Source organism: Clytia hemisphaerica, unplaced genomic scaffold (genome assembly GCF_902728285.1).
Source record: "Clytia hemisphaerica strain Z4C2 unplaced genomic scaffold, Clytia hemisphaerica genome assembly, whole genome shotgun sequence".
Lineage (NCBI taxonomy): Eukaryota > Metazoa > Cnidaria > Hydrozoa > Leptothecata > Clytiidae > Clytia > Clytia hemisphaerica.
The window spans coordinates 1,817,344-1,838,946 of record NW_027103262.1 but is presented as its reverse complement, the minus strand read 5'-3'; the positions used below and the strand labels follow the sequence as shown (position 1 = coordinate 1,838,946).

The 21,603-nt window shown below is 37.4% G+C and overlaps 1 protein-coding gene across 1 annotated transcript; it reads left to right on the top strand.

The window, feature by feature from the left end:
* Positions 1-6,969: 6,969 nt before the first annotated feature.
* On the top strand, positions 6,970-8,248 carry LOC136799307 (uncharacterized). The gene is made up of 2 exons (XM_067056016.1): positions 6,970-7,474; positions 8,096-8,248. The coding sequence occupies exons 1-2, from the start codon at positions 7,034-7,036 to the stop codon at positions 8,231-8,233; spliced, it is 579 nt and encodes a 192-aa protein (XP_066912117.1). The 5' UTR covers positions 6,970-7,033; the 3' UTR covers positions 8,234-8,248.
* Positions 8,249-21,603: the final 13,355 nt, after the last annotated feature.

The following is a 21,603-nucleotide window of genomic DNA, read 5'->3' as shown; positions in this document are numbered from 1 at the left end:
CGTCGCACCCAAGACCGACTTTTCACTGTTCCGCGTCGCACCCAAGACCAATTTTTTCACTGTTCCGCGTCGCACCCAAGACTGATTTTTTCACTGTTCCGCGTCGCACCCAATACCGATTTTTTCACTGTTCCACGTCGCACCAAAGACCGATTTTTTCACTGTTCCGCGTCGCACCCAAGACTGATTTTTTCACTGTTCCGCGTCGCACCCAAGACTGATTTTTTCACCGTTTGCCGGGGCACCTAAGATAGATTTGTTTTTCGCCGTTGTTCTGTATTACATGCAAACAAATTTACAATGTTGAAATAAGACGGATTAAGTAGATTACGATTTTTTTAAAAGTTGTTAAATATTATTCTAAAGGAGGAAAAATGAAATTTGATTGGGTTTCTTTTATCTTATAGAAATTAAATCTTTCATAAATGTTCTGTCCGAAATATAATTCTGCTTGAAACTATCAAACATGATAAAAAAATGTGTCATGAATGAAATGAAAATGTATGTTGACATCAATCAGGGATAATCAATATTGATGCAGTTAATGATGTTCTCCAAAGGTTCTTCCAAGCCTCTCCAATCCCTGTTAAGAAAAATAGGACGTTATTTAGTCAACCCAGTAAAAATATTGTTTTTCCTATTTGTTCTTCAATAGACTGGCAGTCCTTTTCAAAAGGATCTCAGTAATATATGGCTGTTATTGACAGTGGAAATGTTTTTTCATTTTTCCAAATCCTGATCGACTGAGTATTATGACAAAACAGCCTTTTTGCAGGTCAAAAATGCAGGTTGTTCCTAATCGCTTCAATCGCTCTCCGTCCTCAAAAGTGCAGATACATATCTCAGACTATAGCTAATTATATTCATGAATATGCACCATTGAAAAGTCTTCTGAGGTTAAATCACAAACTCAGCAGCTGAGTGACGTAAGATCGGCGTCAATAAGCCACTTGAAACCAATCATCTGTTGGGTCCTTTGGAATACATGGTAATGGCACATATCACGAATATATAAAACCATGGCGTTTTAAATTTGAAGGCCTCGCAAACGAGTTTCAAATTTAGAACGCCATGTATAAAACACATAAAAGGTAAAAGCCTGTTAATTTCACATATCATGCCAATGGAAAGAAAATATAAAGAAATAGAAGTAAAGAAAGACCAAAGAAAGATTTCTTTTCGATAATCTTGAATACACAGTAACCACTAACATTACCTCCACATGAATTCATTCATGTAACTTTGAAGGAATCGGAGTTCTACGCCCTTCATAGCCTTGATTACTAGTTTGAATTTATTCCAGTATGACTCGATATTCTGAAAATGATTAAATAAAAGTGTAAAAAAGTGATAAATTTATAATAAATTATAACTGTTGAGAGCCCTCTAAGTGCCAAAGTTTGATTATCCGACATGAGCTATTAAATCGCTGTTTATTTTTATTCGGTCTACCAACGTCGTACGCCCGATATCCCCTTTCATCCGTTTGGTAATATAAAGCCTAACTGACCATGTCTAATAGCACGCTTTGGGAAGCCCTTTCAAGCTACGACTCCGGTTGACACAAGAGTGATTTTATTTCTATCCCTTCGCACCCTACAATAGGGTTTCATTTTCAGATCAAGGCTGCGGGCGACTTGTTATTGTATATAATATGCATACTCCTCGTAAGGGGACAATATTCCTCAAAAATTAAAAATATATTATCTACTAAGCACATAAAAACAACCTAATTCTTTTTCCGCTGTTTTAATAAGAGCCTGTAAAGAACTTTACTTGGAGCTTTAAAAAGGCCTAAAATAAGCATTTTTTTACTTCTTTCAAATATGAGAAACTTGACCATCTAAATCAGAGTAAGAAATTTAGATAGGAATAAAATGACTCACCTGAGTATGAGCGCCATTTACTGGATTCACGAAATTGTAAGTGTGATTCACAGTGTCGTGTCTAATGCAATTTTGGACAAACTGCGGCAATCTTGCATAACCACGCCACTCATCACTAGTTATTACCGTGTTTGGCAACAACACTCTATTAATCGCTCCTGTCAGCGTTTGTCGGTCGCGTCTCGGCACAATTTCCATGTAACCTTTGGCAGGTCTGTACCGCGTGTCAGCGAGACCAAACACCCAAACAGGATTGGCACGTCTACCTCTACCACCCTGTTTATATTTATAAAAGATAGATTCATAAAATAGATTTGGAAAGATATTTGATTTTTAGATAGGAAAATTGCGCACACCGAGCTGGTTATGCTAAGCAAGATATTTTATATCACACAAGACCCTATAACATGCGCTGTCTTTTATCACAAAATTGGCACAAAATCGTTGCCAGTTTCAGATGTTTGTTTGAAATGTTTGTACTCCGTAAATGTAGGATATATTGATATATTGTCTAGGGGTGGCAAAATATGATCAAAACTTGCCTTGTTTGGGGGTAAATACATTTTTTTTGTAAAAGGCTAATTTCAAAATTTGTCTTACGCGTTGTCCATGGCGAATCATTGACACCACCAACATTGATCGGGTTCCTCTGCAAGTCTCTGGCACATACCAGTCGAAGAAGTTGATACATGTCAATTATGACTTGTTTTGACATATTTGTTAACTGTCTGACATATTTCACTTGGATGCCATTGGACCAATAATATATGGCCATGAATAATTTGAGTAATGGCACTTTAGTCCATTGCTGGAATATGGTACCGTCACGTATCTTGATTTTTCGCCGACACGGTCTACCACATCTCCTATTAATGAAATATAGAATAAAATTCGTTTTTTCTTAAAATTCTAATTTTTAAAATAGGTTAACATGAATCAACTTTTAAAATTTGAGACGACAGCAGCATGAATCTTCTGAAATAAAATTCAAAACGAGTAATCATCTCAACGATTTCGTAGTGGGGGTAAGAATTGTAACCGAGATTGAAGAGGTTTCTAAATATCAGACTATCAAAGACATTGATTAGAGGCTGTTGTCCGCAGATACGTAATTTTTGCACAAAAATGTAATTTCTTGGTTTTTACAATGTAACTATGGGGTAGTGCCAAAATCATTTTTTACCCTTTTCAGCCCTGTTTCCATTCAGACTTTCGTAGTCGGGTGCAACTGCCGTAATTCTTTTTGCTGGGATAACATATACACACCTGTCTGAGAACATAAAGTTCAAATGCAATTGAATCCCAATAGTCCAGGCCAGGCGAGCCCCCGCGCTGCTTGCTCGATCGATAGGATCGATAATCAGAACGAAACTATGAATTTTCATTTTGTGACGTAATGTCAAAAAGAAGATGCTGAAGTGTCATCAAATTCGTTGAGTAGCGTCAATTTTAGAAATATATAGCCTCCGCGGAAGCCATTATATTAGCGAGTTTATGTATCGAAGGATATAGCAAGCACTTCACTAAAAGCTATTTTTATCTCGTTTCTTAGTGAGTTCAACTTTGACGATTTCTGAAAAATAGAAGCCTTTCAAGTGCTTTGACGCAAATTCGATTCTATTCGTTACTGCAACGGCTTCAAAAGTTAAAATGATGTCAAAAGATTGAATGTTTGGAGCCCGAAAACCCGAGCTCCAAAGTTAAAAACATCGGTTCTTACATATCTGCGTAGTCTGTACCACCACGCCGCCACGGGCTTTTTTTATATTTTGAACAAAACTTGCCATGTGTCGGACTGTTACGTTTAGCGAGATTCTGTGTCTCAGTTTGTCCCAGTTTTCTGGGACAAAATCTTAAATTACACAAGCGCAGGAGTGCTTTTTTGAAAATTGAAAGATGCCATTGCATTGACGTGTTTAAAGTAAAGGCCGGTCTCCACTTGCGCGCCTTTCGATCGCGCTTTTTCGAGCATAGCTTCCACGCTATTGGTCAAAAGAAAAATGAAGCAACTCCAATGGCGCGAACTGACGTAACGGTTGAAAAAAGTTGAAATGTGTTCAACTTTTTTTTCAAGCGCGCGCTACATTTTTATGACGTAATCTTTTTTCCAAGCAAAAAGGATTGAAGCCCAAAAGCGCGATCGTAGCGCGCGCAAGTGGAAACCGGCCTTAACGTCACTTTAGTTGAGATGTTTTGAATGCTAAAAATAGTTACGCTCCACTCGAGAGACATTCGAAGATTTTTGAAAAAGGTGTGAGACAGGGAATGTTACCTAACCGTAGCAGTGATCAATGTGAAATCTGTATCATTTATGATACAGAAAACGATGTCGGCTACCTTTTGCACAACACTGACAACAGATACACGCAACAATGGGTTTTACCGGTGAAAAGGGGTACTTTTGTGTATTCAGACAAAGTACTCAATATACCTGCTGGCTGTCAACAAAGCCAAACCATAGCCCTTTTTCAAGGCAACAACACGGTTGATAAAGCCAACCATGCGAAGAAATGGATAAAAAAGAAACGTGGCGTCTCTTGCCCTAACGCAGGTGCAACAATTTCAGGCACTTTTTTGCAAAGAATCAGGAATTGGGAGATAAAATGGTTAATTTGTTAAAAGACATTTACGAGCCAGTTTTTTTGCAATTGTTATATAGAGCTGAAAAACTCTTAGGTAAAGCAGAGATACCTCAAGAAAGATGATTTTTAAGGAATTTTCATTTTACAAGAACTTCCATTCGGCAGCTAGCTAGGCTACTACGCAAAAATAAAAACAATAAAATGTTTTTCCAAAGAAAATTATTTTGCTTGAGGGAATCTGCAAAATACACCGATCAGGCGAAATTCCAAGCACTTTATTTAGTCACTGGCCGTTTTTTGACTTACAAATTGAGTTTTGGCCTTTGGAGCAACCAATGTCAAAAATAAATCTTCTTTGCGACGCAAAACAGTAAAAATATCGGTCTTGGGTGCGACGCGGAACAGTGAAAAATCGTTCTTGGGTGCGACGCGGAACAGTGAAAAAGAAAGTCTTGGGTGCGACGCAGAACAGTGAAAACACGAGTCTTGGGTACGACGCGGAACAGTGAACAAACGAGTCTTGGGTGCGACGTGGAACAGTAAAAAAATCAGTCTTGGGTGCGACAAGGAACAGTGAAAAAATCAGTCTTGGGTGCGAAGCGGAATAGTGAAAAAACCGGTCTTGGGTGCGACGCAGAACAGTGGAAAAATCAGTCTAGGGTGCGACGCAGAACAGTGAAAAAATCGGTCTTGGGTGCGACGCGGAACAGTGAAAAAATCGGTCTTGGGTGCGACGTGGAACAGTGAAAAAATCGGTCTTGGGTGCGACGCGGAACAGTGAACAAACGAGTCTTGGGTGCGACGCGGAACAGTGAAAAAATCAGTCTTGGGTGCGATGCAGAACAGTGAAAAAATCGGTCTTGGGTGCGATGCAGAACAGTGAAAAAATCGGTCTTGGGTGCGACGCGGAACAGTGAACTAACGAGTCTTGGGTGCGACGCGGAACAGTGAAAAAATCAGGCTTGGGTGCGACGCGGAACAGTGAAAAAATCAGGCTTGGGTGCGACGCGGAACAGTGAAAAAATCAGTCTTGGGTGCGACGCGGAACAGTGAACTAACGAGTCTTGGGTGCGACGCGGAACAGTGAAAAAATCAGTCTTGGGTGCGACGCGGAACAGTGAAAAATCAGTCTTGGGTGCGACGCGGAACAGTGAAAAAATCAGTCTTGGGTGCGACGCGGAACAGTGAAAAAATCAGTCTTGGGTGCGACGCGGAACAGTGAAAAATCAGTCTTGGGTGCGACGCGGAACAGTGAAAAAATCAGTCTTGGGTGCGACGCGGAACAGTGAAAAAATCAGTCTTGGGTGCGACGCGGAACAGTGAAAAAATCAGTCTTGGGTGCGACGCGGAACAGTGAACAAACGAGTCTTGGGTGCGACGCGGAACAGTGAAAGTAGGAGGGAAAGTATGCGGGGAGCTCTGGTCAGTAAAATTTACTTTGGGTGTCAAGCGGAACAGTCGCTCTCACTGTTCCGCTTGGTGCCCATGGGCCCTGTAAAGCTTACCTGATCCGTTTTAATTTCTCAGGAATGTCATTCCTTCCCTAGCTTGACTTGGCCCAGAGCTCAATAGGGACCCCTCAAAGTATGTTTTAGACTTGGCTGAAGGTGTACGTCAGCACCAAATTTCGTAATTGTCGCCTTATATCGACGATCGACTCTTACTCGCTTTTTTGAAAAACTGCTTATTCAGCAAAATCAGCGAGTCAAAAGGTGGGCCATATAGTAGACCAAATGGCTCGGGCCAACTAGGCGAGCCAGCTTTAGTTGAAACCCAATATAAGCTTTTTGTAAAGGCTTTGTTTTTAGAATTTTATAAATGAATTAAATATCTATTTAAATATAATTTCATTTGTCTTCTTTGTTTTGTGACTGCTCATACCGGGGGTTTTTATGTGTTGGATTATGTTTGATATGGTAAGCATTTGCAATATAGAGTAGAGGTATCATTTTCCTTTACACATTAGATAAACTAATGGTAATCGAATGGAAAGCAACATGCGGACTAGTCAGCCCAAAAGCTGGACTCACTTCTATTATTATAGCAAGCCCGATCCAGTCAAGTAATTAGAGATCACTGTATCTTATCCAATCAACCAATCAATCAAAAGTTATGATATCGACCAATTTTGTTTAGACCCCCATCATTACCTTTGTATCATTGAGTTCTCATTCATTCTCTAATTTACTTTATGCTTATCACATTCTGTATTTTCAGATTAATAAAAAATGAATATTAACAATAGAGAACACCAACCACGCCCTAACCAACAGCAGTTGAATCCAAATGATCCATTTTTCCGACCACCACCCAATCACCATGGTAATTCACCAAGGTGGCCTGGATCACCACAACAACCCAATTGGTCTGGAAGTTATCAAGATCTGCATCAGATGAATTTCCAACACCATCCTAACCGTTTGAACTCGCCAAATATGACAGGACCTCTTCCTCAAAATCACCAGTTTCACTCTACGTTTTAATCACCCTGGAGTTAACATTCCATCTCCGACTACAACACATCCTAATCGTTTCAGTAATACTGGATCCTTTTATCCTAACCAAATGAATGTCAACAGACCAGGAACTCCACCATTACAAATGAACCAACCACGTCTTTTCAATCAACAATCAAACCATGTTGGCTTCCAACCTATAATCAATCAAAACCAAACGCAAAACCCACCCAACGAGTTTCTCCAAAAGCCACCTGCAACCTTTACAAACCAACAACAATTTCAACCACTTTTAGATAATGGATTCCCACCACGCCATCCTGGCCCATCCGGAGCTTACATTCCACCAGGCGCCCATTCAGGGTTCCTACCCCCACGCCAAGACATGGGCGCACGACCACCCTTTATCCCTGGTCAAGCTCCAATCAATGATAAAGATAAACATTTAGATGAGAAAGCTCTTCATAAAGAGAGAATGATGAAAATTGTTTCTAATTGGATGCAAAACCGAACTTTCAATGAAAATAATCAAACTCAAGATTTATTGAAAGTATGCGTTATTTTTTTTTACATATTTTACTGTTTAAAAAGTTTGAATGTCCTCGACAAATCTTATAAACCTATTACTCTCTGGTACCTTATAAACTGGTGTTTGCAATAAACGAGGTGAGTGGAAAAATTCTCAAAACTTAATAAACAGGGGGGGGGGGTGAAAATGCCTTGAGTTGAAAATTTTCGAACAATTAATTAGTAGGGGGACGCTTCGGGGGACGCTTATTTGGTACCCGATAGTAACCTATCAAGCTATTTCACCCTAAAAATATGTTATATTGTCAAAATTTGCCAAATTCTTATGGATCCAGAGGTATGACTGAACTTTTAGAGTTCGTTCGAGCTCTTAAAACTTTATACAAAAAAAGGTCTCAGTTCTTTTAAAGTTTTGAAAAGAGCAAATCTTTGATGCCGTTCGAGCTCTTAAAACTTTATACAAAAAAAGGTCTCAGTTCTTTTAAAGTTTTGAAAAGAGCAAATCTTTGATGCCGTTCGAGCTCTTAAAACTTTATACAAAAAAAGGTCTCAGTTCTTTTAAAGTTTTGAAAAGAGCAAACCTTTAATGCGACCAGAGAAAAATTTATAGTGTCCGCTAATTGGGAATACTTTCTTTTTACAGATCCACGAATACAAGAAAGCTATGAAGTCCCTTTCATCTAAAACCGATCAATTACGTCAGTTGAACGACAAAATGGCTGGTAATGTGCATTGTGATCCTGACCAATGGTCTTCTCTATTGAAAGAAGTTGTAGACTAGTAAACTAGTCGTTGAAAACAGACCCATATACCAAAAATCAAGCTCCAAATGAAAAGAATCTGAAGAATCGAAGGGGTGAAGTTGCGTCTCTTTTCTGAATTTCAACGACTAGAAGCTACTTCCCTCAAAAAACGTTGTTACTTTTTTTAGGTTTTTGAGAATCCATCCAACTTTTTTGACTAAATGATATTTCATAGTAACATTGAACATGGGAACATATAAATAAATGAGCATTTCTAAAAACGCAATAAACAGAAAGAAAAATAAATGCAATCCCGCACCTCTCCTTACGATTTTAGGTGAAGAAAAAAAGGCGCTGGAAGTAGCTTCTAGTCGGTTATTTTCCTTTTCTATCACGCACGCTGAATATTTAATTAGTGTTTACATTATTTGATTGACAGTTTTATTATAAGGTTATAAGTAATAAATAACCGACTAGTTTACTAGTCTAAAGAAGTTTCTTCTCTTAAGGTAAAGTTTTTATTTCTCAGTTCCAAGATGTTAAACTCACAGATATCTTAAATAAAACACTATACATTTTTTTTATAAGCAAGTGTATGCCCCTTGGCCAGGCTCGAGTATGCTTAAGCTTTCAAAGCATCCAGACATAGAATATGCTTATTATATGCTTAAGAATTATTATGCTTTTGATTCATCCAACCAAATTTTTAAATAAAATCTTTAAAATTTTGTTAATATTCGATTCAAAAAGCATTTAAATTTTTGAGCAGTGGAATGTGGCCAGCCGTGGACAGCCGTGGAATGTCTTTTTTAACTTGACCACTTCCAAACCTTTTTGAACAGAAAAAGATTATTTCAGGCTGATATATATGCTTATGTTATGCTTAGAAAATCTGCAAATCTGAGCCTTCATATGCTTATAAGTGTTATGCTTATGAAAAAAAAACATGTATAGAGCTTTCCTACCCTAATTTGAAGCAAAATAACTCGCCATCTTGGATGAAGTGACGTCACAGTTTATCTAGCGAGATCCTTGAAATTTTGAAGCCAATGCAGTGTCAAACAAGTTTCAAAACTAAAGTTTCTAGTGTGACCTACTTTCAACAGGCGGATCATCTTGCTGTTGCTTCACCTGCCTTTTGCTTGGAAAATACAGAGTAGCTCTATCTTTTTTTTTTTTTTTGAAAAAGAAGAAAGTATATCTTTTATAGATTATTCCTAAAATGATACAATGATTTTCCTGAGGTCAAAATATTATTGAAATTTGACAAAAGAAAACACAAAAAGCAAAAAAAACAAAAAAAAACCACAGCACAAAAAATGGCTTCAAATATAGCTTATAGCTTCTGTGATATTTATGTCCGGATTTTGGACAATATTGTTCTTTGACTTTGGTATTCTACTGCCTCGAATGCATAGAACAGTGGACCTTGCAAGAGCAAAAGAGATCTTAGTTCTCAGACTTCTCAGATAGTTCAATGTAATTTGCATAAGTTCGTCTCTCTTTTCGGATAAGAGAGTAGCTAAAGCCTTGATGAAGATTTGAGCCTCCCTGCCTGCGCCTCCATTTGTGGAAAAGATGAGAGGTGTAAAAGAACCTCCATCAACTTGAATGATACGTTGGTTATAGTGTCTCTTCTTTTCTTTCTCATTCACTTCAAAAGCACAAGTGGGACTCATCCTAGAGTACCGTTGGGCATAGGCATTAAATACCCTAACATCAAAAAATGCCCGCTGGCCTCTAGTCCAGAATCCCCTTGCACTTATGTCAGCTCTGGCACCATCTTCCTTGATTACACCCCGGTCAAGATGCTCTCCAGTGATTGGTTCAAGCTGTGGTTTGATGGTTACATCCTTAGTGACCTCATTTAACGTCATGGCTAGCGTGTCCCGGATCTCATTATGGCGCTGGTATATGAACCCACCTTTGGGGCAAGACAAAGCATGTTCAATATAGAACCTTTTACCACAAGCACATATGCTAGGTAGGTGCTTTAGCTGCCAGCGGTATCTGATGGCTATCGAATCGAAAAATTCTCTTTTGGTGAGATCAAAGTGTTCACTTTTTAGTGGTTTGGCGGTAAGCCAGTTGGACGCCCCTTTAACTTGGGCAAGATCGTTGGCTTTCTTCTCCTCCGTTGACAGCTCATTTCGGATCTCGCTCAGGGAGTTCTTATGTCTCACCTCCTTTTCCTTCATGATAGTATACTTTCCTTTGTTGTCGTTTCCTCTGAATTCTTTTCTTTGAGCTATAATGTTCTCTGTTAGTTCCTTGCTCACCTTTCTTGAGTTCTCAAATTCATGTTCAGCAATTTCAGAAAGGATCGGTATCCCCAGACCTCCGTAACGTACTGGTAGAGCAAGTAGTCTGCGTTCGACAAAACTGCAGTGATGACCTTCTGTAAGGGCAGGGATTAGAAAATTGTCGATGGCGTGGTCTAAAGGTGTTAAATATTCCTGAATGTCACTAAGTACTCTGAGATGATAAGTGAATTTACGCACAAAGCCACCTACAAAAGCACTATAGGCGCATTGTGGTTGCGACTTAGCAATGTCACTGAGGGTCTTGATCTGTTCAATCCACTTCGATATAAGATCCTTGATGTAATTCGATTTGAAGGCATCATCGCCAATCGTCCCCCTAAATATTTTTTACCTGAGCACGTGATCTTGACGTCCGTCCCAGAGAAAATTTGCATGGCTTCGGTTAGTCTTTCCTCATCTTTTACAATGAGCCAAGATTTGGAGGCTTTGGGGTGATAGCCAAAAAGTGGACCGAGTCGAACTATTGTGTTCCACCATAGTAGAAGATCGCGTAGTTTTCCAGCTCCAGCAAGGTCATCGGCAAAAGCAACACTTTTCACTAAAGTTTCATTCAAATGTTCCTGAAGAAGTTCTTGAAAGGGTAAAAGACCAATCGCATAGGTAGGCATTGCTAGCGGGTCTCCTTGGGTGGTACCTTCTTCCAATTTGATTTCCATCCCTCCATCAACAAAAAGACGTGATTTTCGAGAATAACAGTTCCGAACATAGGTTGACAAGGCAGGGCATAACGATTGAATGTTATGGAGAAAGGCTTTGCGGTTGATTGAATTGAATGCATTTGATGCATCCACTAGGAGAATAGCGTCGGTATTTTCCTCTTCGAAGATACTGTTCATGGCATGAACTGCTGCCTCACAGCCTGCTTGTTGCTCTGAACATACTTGTAAGGAGCCAGCAGCTTTCATGGTGTCATCCTTTACCACAGAAATTAAAGTTTTACCAAAAATTCTGCGTATAACCTCTCCAATGCCTATGGGTCTGATCCCAGGGTCCTTGTCAAGGGGAATCAGCCTACAGGCAAGGAAGGCTTCAATGTCTCTAGCTGCTGAGTTGGAGTCAATAGATTGGCGACACAGAATCTTGAGCAGAAACTAGATCGAAGTTCCTCACCCACTCTACCATAATTCCTTGACGCTAAAATTCTCCGCTATCCGTTTGCATCCAAGCCTGACGGACCAGCTGCTATATTTCGTTTTGAGGGCAGCAGATAGAATAGCACAGCTGTCAATCTGTTCAAAAGCTATAGGGTCAATCTCTATTATATCAGCAGTATTAAGTGTTTCTAAATCTGGTTCCTTGCCGGTTGGGTGAAGGTCATAAAGAGTGTTCTTAACATGAGTGTCTAGGTTTAGAACTCCTTTTGAAGTTGAGTTTTCAAGGAGTCTTATAGCAGAGCGAATATTTCCCCGGAGCATATGCTTGGTGAACTCCTTTGTCAAGTTGTGGTCGGACTTATTATTCTTTGTGCTTTTATTCAAGCGAGCTTGGATCTCTCTAAATTCTCTGATGAGCGTTTCAAAGTCACCTATCCTCCATAATTCAAGGCGTCTCTGAAGCGATGCAGTGTGTTCTTTGCTTTTGGAGCGTTGGTGCGGCTTTTGGAGAAGGAGGGCTGGCATACACATGAGCATTTTTAAAGCAATGTTTGAAAGATTAGCAGAGTTCTGGTTCCAATAATTTACAGGTCTATTCATTTCAGTGATGTAATCCTTTCCAGCCTTCCCTGAGGGTAATAAGAAAAGGTTCTTTCGGAAGAAAACAATTTCCTCATAGCACGAGATCATTATCTGTGACAAGTCCTCGTATGGGTGATTCCCCCATATTGAATTCTGTGGGATACGCTCACTTGTTGGTTGTTGGGGAGGAGGGACGATTTGTGGTTGGTGTTCAGCATTTTCCTGAGGGTTTTTGGTGACGGTTGCTGTTTGGTTGGAACTTGGATCTGGGTGAAAAGTTGGTGGTTGGTTAGAGGTATCAGGTGGCTGGTTGGGAATGGTTGATTGGTCTAGGGTTTCTGTGGTGGCGAAAGTTGGACGTGTTGTCCTACACTTTTTCATATGGATAGTTCTACCACTTTTTGTGGTGAAGCTTCTTTCGCAGAAGTCACATGGGAATGGATTTTTGGTGGGTGGTTGTTGGTCAATTTTGGTGTTCGAGGATTGTGATGGTTGTTGTGGTTGAGAATCTGGCAGAATTTTTTCGGTGATCGTTGTGTTGTGGTTGGTTTTTTGTCGAAATTCAGGTGGGTCAATGTTGAAGAAACTTTCTCCAGGCTTCAGGACATTATTCATGTTTTGGTGTCTGGGTTGGTGGTGAATCTGACAAGGGAGTGTGGTTTGTTCTGTAAATGCTGTTGGAGAATGTCCATATGCAGCATTTTGAGGGCGAAGTTGTATAGAGGGTGGTAGTTGAGGAGGTGGTACAGGTCTCACAGTAGCTTGCGTTGGTTGTTGTTGTTGCAGGTCCAGTTGGTGACTCATTTTGTTTTGCATTTAATTTAAAATATATCCAAGTTAGAAATTTGATTGGGATTGGCTGACATTCAGTTGAAGCGAAAGTTGGATGAAAACAAACTTGAAAATATGAAGTCGAACAGGGTCTTGACGAATAAACTTCACGTTTTTGCTTGCAGTTTTGTACTTCACATAACTTTGTCCGCCATCTTGAATCTAGTGCTTTTTTATTACGCACGAGCGAGTGCAGCGAGCGAGTGCGATTCTTTTGGCAAAAGCGCGGGAAAAAAAGCTGATATGCGGGGTGATAAAATCGATTTTTCAGCTTTTTTAGCCTCGTTTCCATTCAGACTTTCGTCGTCGTATGCAACTGTCTTAAGGGCTCTGACCATAGTCAGAAAATTGATTTTAGTATCTGAGCATAAAAGTTATGTTTTAGATTCTTTAACACTTTTAACAAAGAATTGCCTTTATAAATTGCTTTTTAATCAAATCCCTTAAGAGTAATTAAGAATTTAATTGCAAAAATGACGTTATGAACTTTAAAAAGACGTTAATAATATGTTGCATCACCTTCCTTTATAAAAAGTGCTAAGTTTTAATGAGTAATTAACCTTTCTGTTTCGAACTTTTTTCAAACTGTCCGCAAAGAATTGAACTATTCTAAATTTTGCGGAAAATCTTTCTAAAAAGATGTGTCAAAAGTTATGACTGTTTTTTTCTGTTTTTTTAAGCAAAATCCAGATGAAAAATTGATGAAAAAGCACTATTTTGAAGATTTCGAGACAAAGAAGCATTTACAAAAATTTTCCGCAAAAATTTTTATTGTTCGGTAAAAGATACACCATCTACTCCGAAAATTTTTTCAAAATATTTTTTCTTCGCCGAAACTAAGCTCTTCAAAGTTGAAATACTCTTCCTCGCAAAAGTCTTCATTTTCTTCTTCATCAAACTTTTCCAATGCAATTTTTGAATTTTCAGATTCAGGAATAGTTTGTCTAACAGAAAATGTATAACATGACATAGTTTTGTTGGTTACATCAGTCAGAAAACACATTTTAAACACGGCAATTATGAAAAATTCACTATGGTCAGAGCCCTTAACTCCGAACATGGAGAATTGTCAGTTACACCCGACTGTCTGTTAGAAGCATTACGTAATGGATTTTTTTCCAGATCTCTTTTTAAATCGAGCTCCGGTGTGAAAAACAGTAGGGTGTTTTTTATACGACGATGAAAACGTCATTTCTTCGAGAAACGTCGAGGGAAAATATAAGTATCCTTCTCGATCGGGAAACGTCGCCCGGTTCGGAAGCGTATTGTTGATCGGACCATACTGCTTTCTAACAGTCAAAACAAAGATGGCGGCAAAAATAAACAACTGGTTGCTACTGCTCTTTACGCTATTTATCTTTGGTTTTGGACCTACCCCGGTGGAGGTCCTATAAATTAACCTATGTTTGTTCGTCCGTTCGTTCGTCCGTCCGTTCGTCTGTTACCAACTTTTCTCAGGATTGAATCATAGGAATCTTTCGATTTTTGGTATAAAGATGCAAAATGGTAGTGGCCAAAATGTGACGGAGCCCGATTTTCGAAAAAAAAATTTGGGGGGCAAATTTCGGCCAAAAAACGGCTAAAAAACGGGTTTTTTGGACTTTGTGAAAAATTGGATCATTAATTCTTTCTGATTTTTTGCATGAAAGTAGGGTACCATCATAGGTAAAAGATGACTCAAGCAGATTTTTGCAAAAAAATTTTGTTGGCTCAAAAAACGCATGTTTATCTATAAGAATCACTATTAATAAGCATACATCAATGTTCTTAGTCAAATTACCCAATTTCTTTATGAGATTTTTTTTTTTTTGCTCACGAGGGGCTTACTTTTGAAAAATATGTGTGTTTAAAGATGAAATTTTGGTTGCTTGGCGTGTTTATATAGAAAAACTGGCCGGTTTCGATATTTTTTTATAAGCACATTATCAATTACTTAGGTATTAGCTTTTCTCGAGATTAGCTCTTTCATTCTTTATGATTTTTTACACAAAGATGCAAAACTATAAACCCTCGAATGTGACGGAGCCCAATTTTGGAAAAAAAACTTTTTTTGGGCAAATTTGGGCCAAAAAAACGGCTAAAAAACAGGTTTTTTGTACCTTGTGAAAAATTGGATCATTAATTTTTTCTTATTATTTTGCATGAAAGTAGGGTACCATCATAGGTAAAAGATTAGGTCCATAAAAGTATCACTTGTTATGCTTTAATGAGTTGAATTGGATCTTGATTTTTGTGTGATTGTTACAAGAAAAGGTTGATGATGAAGTTTTCTTATCATTCATCCCTGCAATCTCTTGAAAAACAGGACATTTTATCAACTTTCACAACAAACTAACTTCAATTTTGCCCGTATATTTACACAAATTTTAACAAGACAGGTGACTGAATTTGTGGATAAATCTGACCATGCTATATTTGAAAAATTAAATACTTGCAACATCAAAAAAGTTTGAACTCACTTTTTTATGATGGTCAGATGGTAGATGCGGCACCCAAGGAAATGGTTGTGGTTGGATATGAACTGGTTAGCTTTAATGTAAAGATTTACACCCGGACCAAAATTTACTGATTGGTGATTGAATTTCCCTTGGTGGTTTAAAAATGCAACGTGGAAAACTTTTGGTTGTGAATAATTGGACATTTTCTTGCACGTGCGTTTAAAACGTGGAAATTTTTGCTGTGAACTTGGACATTTTCTGCCACGTGCGTTTAAAACGTGGAAAACTTTTGGCTGTGAATTTAGAAATTTTCTTTCACGTGCGTTTAAAACGTGGAAACTTTTGCTGTGAATTTGGACATTTCCTTCCACATGCATTTTAAACGTGGAAAACCTTTGGTTGTGAATTTGGATATTTTCTTCCACGTGCGTCTAAAACGTGGAAATTTTTGCTGTGAATTTGGATATTTTCTTCCACGTGCTTTTAAAACGTTGAAATTTTTGCTGTGAATTTGGACATTTTCTTCACCATGCGTTTAAAATGTCGAAATGACTTAAGTATATAATAAGATCATTGAAATAGAACTTTAAAGATAACTTTTATGTACAAACAGTATGAAGTAAGCCCTGAATATACTAATGTATCAACTACTAACTAACAAACAAATCTTGATTTACAAGTGGGAATAGACCTTTTTTTAAAGAGGCAGCTATGTTGAATAATTATGTACTCCAGCATAAAAACAATGATACAGCCATGCATAATTTTTTAGATATGCATGATACAGTAATTATGCATGTCTGTATTATTGTTTTTATGCTGGAGTACAACATTATTCAACATGGCTGCCTCTTTAAAAAAAGGTCTATATCTAACCAAACTTTGATAGCTTAAATGCTCCAACTTGATTTTTTTAATAATGAACTATAAAGATGAACCCATAGTCCGCGGCCAGATCAGAAAATAATTATTTTTCACCCGGTTGGTTTCCAGAAACGCTACATTTTTTTATTTTCGCCTCAATTGAAAATTTTTTCAAGCAATATCCAGGCATGAAGACTTTTGTTTCTTTTTGGAAATTTGGGAAATTATGATTGCCAATTATGTGACATTTTTTGCTTTTGCAGCATACTTTTGAAAATTATAAAATGCCTTCTGCTAGGGGAATTTTTTCCTTTCAACGTTCTTTCAGATTATGAAAATGTTTCCCAGTATATATAAAAAATTTTTTTCTTCTTTTTTAGCATTACACTTTTTTTTATATAACAACCAGTAAAACTTTTCTGAGCCTCGACTGTTCTTATTTTTTTTTTCTTTTTGCACTTTTAGCTTCTATCATGTTCTTATTAATAAGAGGTAAGTGAGGTATTTTAGGAATTATACCCAATTTTTATTACTTTGACTCCTAAATTGCTTGAAATTGAGTAGTTTCAGGCTCAGCATTGTTCTTACATTGTTCCTATTTTTTGGCGATTTTGAGCCTCGTTGTTCTTATAAAATTGTTCTTATATTAAAAAAAAGTGCATATTTGAAATTATGAAATTGTTTCCCTGTTTTGATTTGACATGCATTTCAAAAAATATAACTTTTGGATGCTATAATTTTTTACCTTCTTTTCAATATTTTATATATTTTACCTTTTCTCCAATATTTTATTTATCAAACCTTTTTTCCAATATTTTTTATATGAAAGTATACTGTATGCGAAATATTTCATCTATTTTGAAAATATAAATTTTCCTTTGGTTTTCTTATTGTAAAATATTCTCAATTTTTGATGAACAAGATCAATTTTTGTAGATATACATTACCCCCTGATTTAACAAAACGAGAAAAGAGAAAAAGACGGAACGAAATTCCGTTACTTTAGGCGTACAAACTTTCGCGAGCAGAAACTTTCGCGAGCAGAAACTTTCGCGAGGACGAAAGATCGCGAAATTCACGACATTAACTTTCGCGAATTTAACGGAAAAATATTTTTGGCGAGCATAAACTTTCGCGAATCATGACGTAAAATTGAGAATTTTCACATGAAAAAATAGCTTAGAGGGACAAATACTACTTGGATTGGCTTTCAAATATTTGTCCTTTGACTTATTAGTCTTTTAGCAGGCTAAAGTGTGCCATAAAGTTACATTTTATTCAAAGTTTGAAGTTTTACAGATTTTCTATTTTGTCAAGGATTTTTCGCGAGCATTAACTTTCGCGAATGGCCCTTCCTAGAATTTTTAAATAGATTTACTTTCGCGAAAAGGGCCAAAATTCGAGAAAATCGCGAAAGTTTCTGTTCGCGAAAGTTTGTACGCCTAAAAGTACTTTCTGCAAAGTATCATAAGACTTTTTTTATACCAAAAAATCCTTATTATGTTCTTATTTTAGGTCGAAATTTTAAGATATTTGAGTTTAAAAAAACTTCAAAAAAGCAGTTTGTTTTGAAAATAGAATATCAACTTTCTTTTGGTTCACCAGAGTTTGTACATGTTTAAAATGCATTGATAGAAATTTTCCTTGCTCTCGTGACGATCATGAAAATTACATGGTTTGTTCTCCATGCAAGTATCGCGAAAATAGCCCAAATCATGCCTCGAATTATTTCCCGATCACGCATCACGCAAACGGCTGGGTATAAGTTTTTAAAATTTTATCATAAAATGGCTAACTTTCTCATTCCCGGGAAAACATACATGCCCCATCTCCGGGATCTTTTCGCTTCTAGGCGTCTCCGGCAAAAATCGGTCTTCAATCTACTTTTGTAGCGTTTGGTCCTTTTCCGTTGTACACTAGCAATCGGAAAGTTTCGCTGGGAATAAGGAAGTTTAGCAATCCTACGTATGTAGTGTAAAAAACCTTTCGCTTGCGAACACGAGATTTTCGTATCGTGCGTAACCCCTTTTACAATTGATAAGATACCTAGCTAACGTAATATGAACGTCATTTCAACTTTTCGTTATATCAACGCTAGGTGGACGTTTTGAACATTACATGAACCTTAGATTAACCATACGCGCAAGCTGATTTAAAGACGTGGTCAACGCCCTCTAGAAACCTTTTTTTTTAACTCAGTTCTTTAACCCTTAGACTCCATGAGACGCGTTTTCGCGTCCTGAAACAGCCAAAATACCAAGTCCCAAAGGTTGGGTCCCAGGTCCCTAGGACTTGATTTAAAGGGGCATAAACCGAATGCTTTTTGAAAGAGTACAAAATTATCATTCCAATGGTACCAAAACGAGTGTCTAAATCAAAAGCTACAAGCTTTTACGCCATTTTGAATTTTCAAGTTTTAAAAAAAAAATCATTGAAATTTTTCAACTTTTTCAAAACTACTGCGCGCTCAAAGGGTTAACTAAATTTTTTTAAATTTTTTTTGAAGACTCCAAACTGCTCAAAATGACTGAAAATGACAAATAGGAGTGATTTGAAGTTGTTTTGACCATAAAAAATTTTTATCAGGGGTCTCATTAACCCTTAGACTCCATGAGACGCGTTTTCGCGTCCTGAAACAGCCAAAATACCAAGTCCCAAAGGTTGGGTCCCAGGTCCCTAGGACTTGATTTAAAGGGGCATAAACCGAATGCTTTTTGAAAGAGTACAAAATTATCATTCCAATGGTACCAAAACAAGTGTCTAAATCAAAAGCTAAAAGCTTTTACGCCATTTTGAATTTTCAAGTTTTAAAAAAAAAATCATTGAAATTTTTCAACTTTTTCAAAACTACTGCGCGCTCAAAGGGTTAACTAAATTTTTTTAAATTTTTTTTGAAGACTCCAAACTGCTCAAAATGACTGAAAATGACAAATAGGAGTGATTTGAAGTTGTTTTGACCATAAAAAATTTTTATCAGGGGTCTCATTAAAGTTATGTAAACAATTTCAATCTTATGTTTTCAGATATTTCAACTCGGGTAAATTAATGCATGTCCAAATTTTCGTTAATTTTTCGGACCCATCATCACCCCTCCTAGCATAATAAATTATACCTTAAAAGAAGCGCATTACGATGTAGAACATGAAAATCGGTGTTACTTAAATTTAAATTTTGCCAATTTTGCGAAAAACCGCAAAAACCAAAAAATGCTGACGTCAGCAAAACTTGTTTTTTAAATAACTCCAGTTTGGCTAATGGTATGAACATGAAATTTGGACCAAAGTTGCATATCAGTAATAAAAACATTTTTGCATAATCATTTTTTTCAAATTTTGCTGACGTCAGCAGAAATCAGCAAAATACGAAAATTTGCAATAAAGTGCAGACGTCAGCAAAATTTCAAAAAATTTTTTTTTCAAAATGATCCTTTTAATGATGTGCAACTTTGGTCCAAATTTCATGTTCATACCATTAGCCAAGCTGGAGTAATTAAAAAAACAAGTTTTGCTGACGTCAGCATTTTTTGGTTTTTGCGGTTTTTCGCAAAATTGGCAAAACCTAAATTTAAGTAACACCTATTTACATGTTCTACATCGTAATGCGCTTCTTTAAAGGTATAATTTATTATGCTAGGAGGGGTGATGATGGGTCCGAAGAATTAACGAAAATTTGGACACGCATTAATTTACCCGAGAAGTCAATAAGCGATTAAACTGCCTCTAATTAACTGACCATTATCAAACAAAATTTGATCCTCTCGTGTAGGTTTTAGATTGAATGCTCACTTCCCTTATCTTTAGGCCGATGTCAGTCGGGTACAGCGAAAGTTGATGGCGACAGAACAAATCGAATTTATCGAAAAATCGATTCAAAAGCGAAAGAAACGAATAAGGGTACTTATTGCATATGAAATTTTTTGTTTTTATTCACTAAAGAAAATGATATTCTTAATGTCTTTTTTAAAATGTCTACCCCTATATCACGCTCGCATCATGCTTAACATTTTATTGTTCTAAAACAACAGAGCCAGAGACATAAAACCGAGCCTGTATATGCTTATAAACGTTTTGCTATATGTAGTGCTCCAAAGTTCTTCCCGTCCCAGACGGATTTTCCTCAGAGGAAAGTATAAGCTAGTATAGGGAATTTTTTTGGTTTGATTTTAGTTGTAGTCTAAAATGCCGTGCTCCGAGAACAGATAATCCTAGTCTGAATCGCAGACCTCTACAAAACCGCAGGTAGTATAAAAGAAGCACGAATTCGTTAGAGGATGCAAGCAGCCTAAGATAATCCTTGTAAATTCATCACCAATCCCCTTAAAAGCCGACCACGCTGCTAAGGCTTGATAGGTGTATTCATCTACTCGGTTCTTTCTCAGGAACGAGAAAGACATCCTCGAAGATTGCGAGCAGGCGATCGAATCAAATCGATGAGTAAACGAATTCAATCGCACCAAGAAATCGACGACTGGCGATCAAAGGAAACTGCCAAACTTCAAATGGATAAAATGGTTAGAAATTCATTGACCTTTATATATCCCTGGATCAAGCTATATTCGCCAGCTTTGAGTGAAGTTTTTTTTTGAATTGGTACCCGTAAAGAAGCCATTGCAGTGTTAAAAATTAACGTCTAACGGCGCTACTATCATCAAAGGTTTTTGAGGGAAAGTAGATCTAGCGCTCTCGATGCATTTGCACCGCTATTGAGTAGTGCCGCCATTAGGGTACCACTTTTCAAAAAACTCCGATCAAATTTTGCTTGGTCGGGATTGAGAAACTTGGTCCAGGGTATATAAAGGTCAGTGATTTTACCTTGTTTTGTTTTTCTCTAACAAATGAAATAACTCATAAAAAAGCCCTAAATGTGTTGATTAATAGTTATACCCATGTCGTTCTAAATTCAAGACCTAGCAAGCGTGCTTTGACGTCAAAATCATGTGGACATAATTAATGATGTCATTGCAGTGTAGGCCTTGAATCTAGAACTCCATGGTTCACCTGATCTTATGACCGGAAATGTCAATGATTAATCGTGGACAAAAGTTATTGACAAGGGCGTGGCCTCGATGCTAATTAGGGAAATTCCCCTATTTAGGATTCAAAACACGAAAATTGCAAAGTTTGGCTAGTTCTCAGTTCCCTCGTTGAATTTGGATCAATTTCTAAACAGCTGATCTTATGACCAGACATGTCAATGATTAATTGTGGACAAAATTTATTGATAAAAAGGGCGTGGCCTCGATGCTAATTAGGGAAATTCCCTTATTTTGGACTCA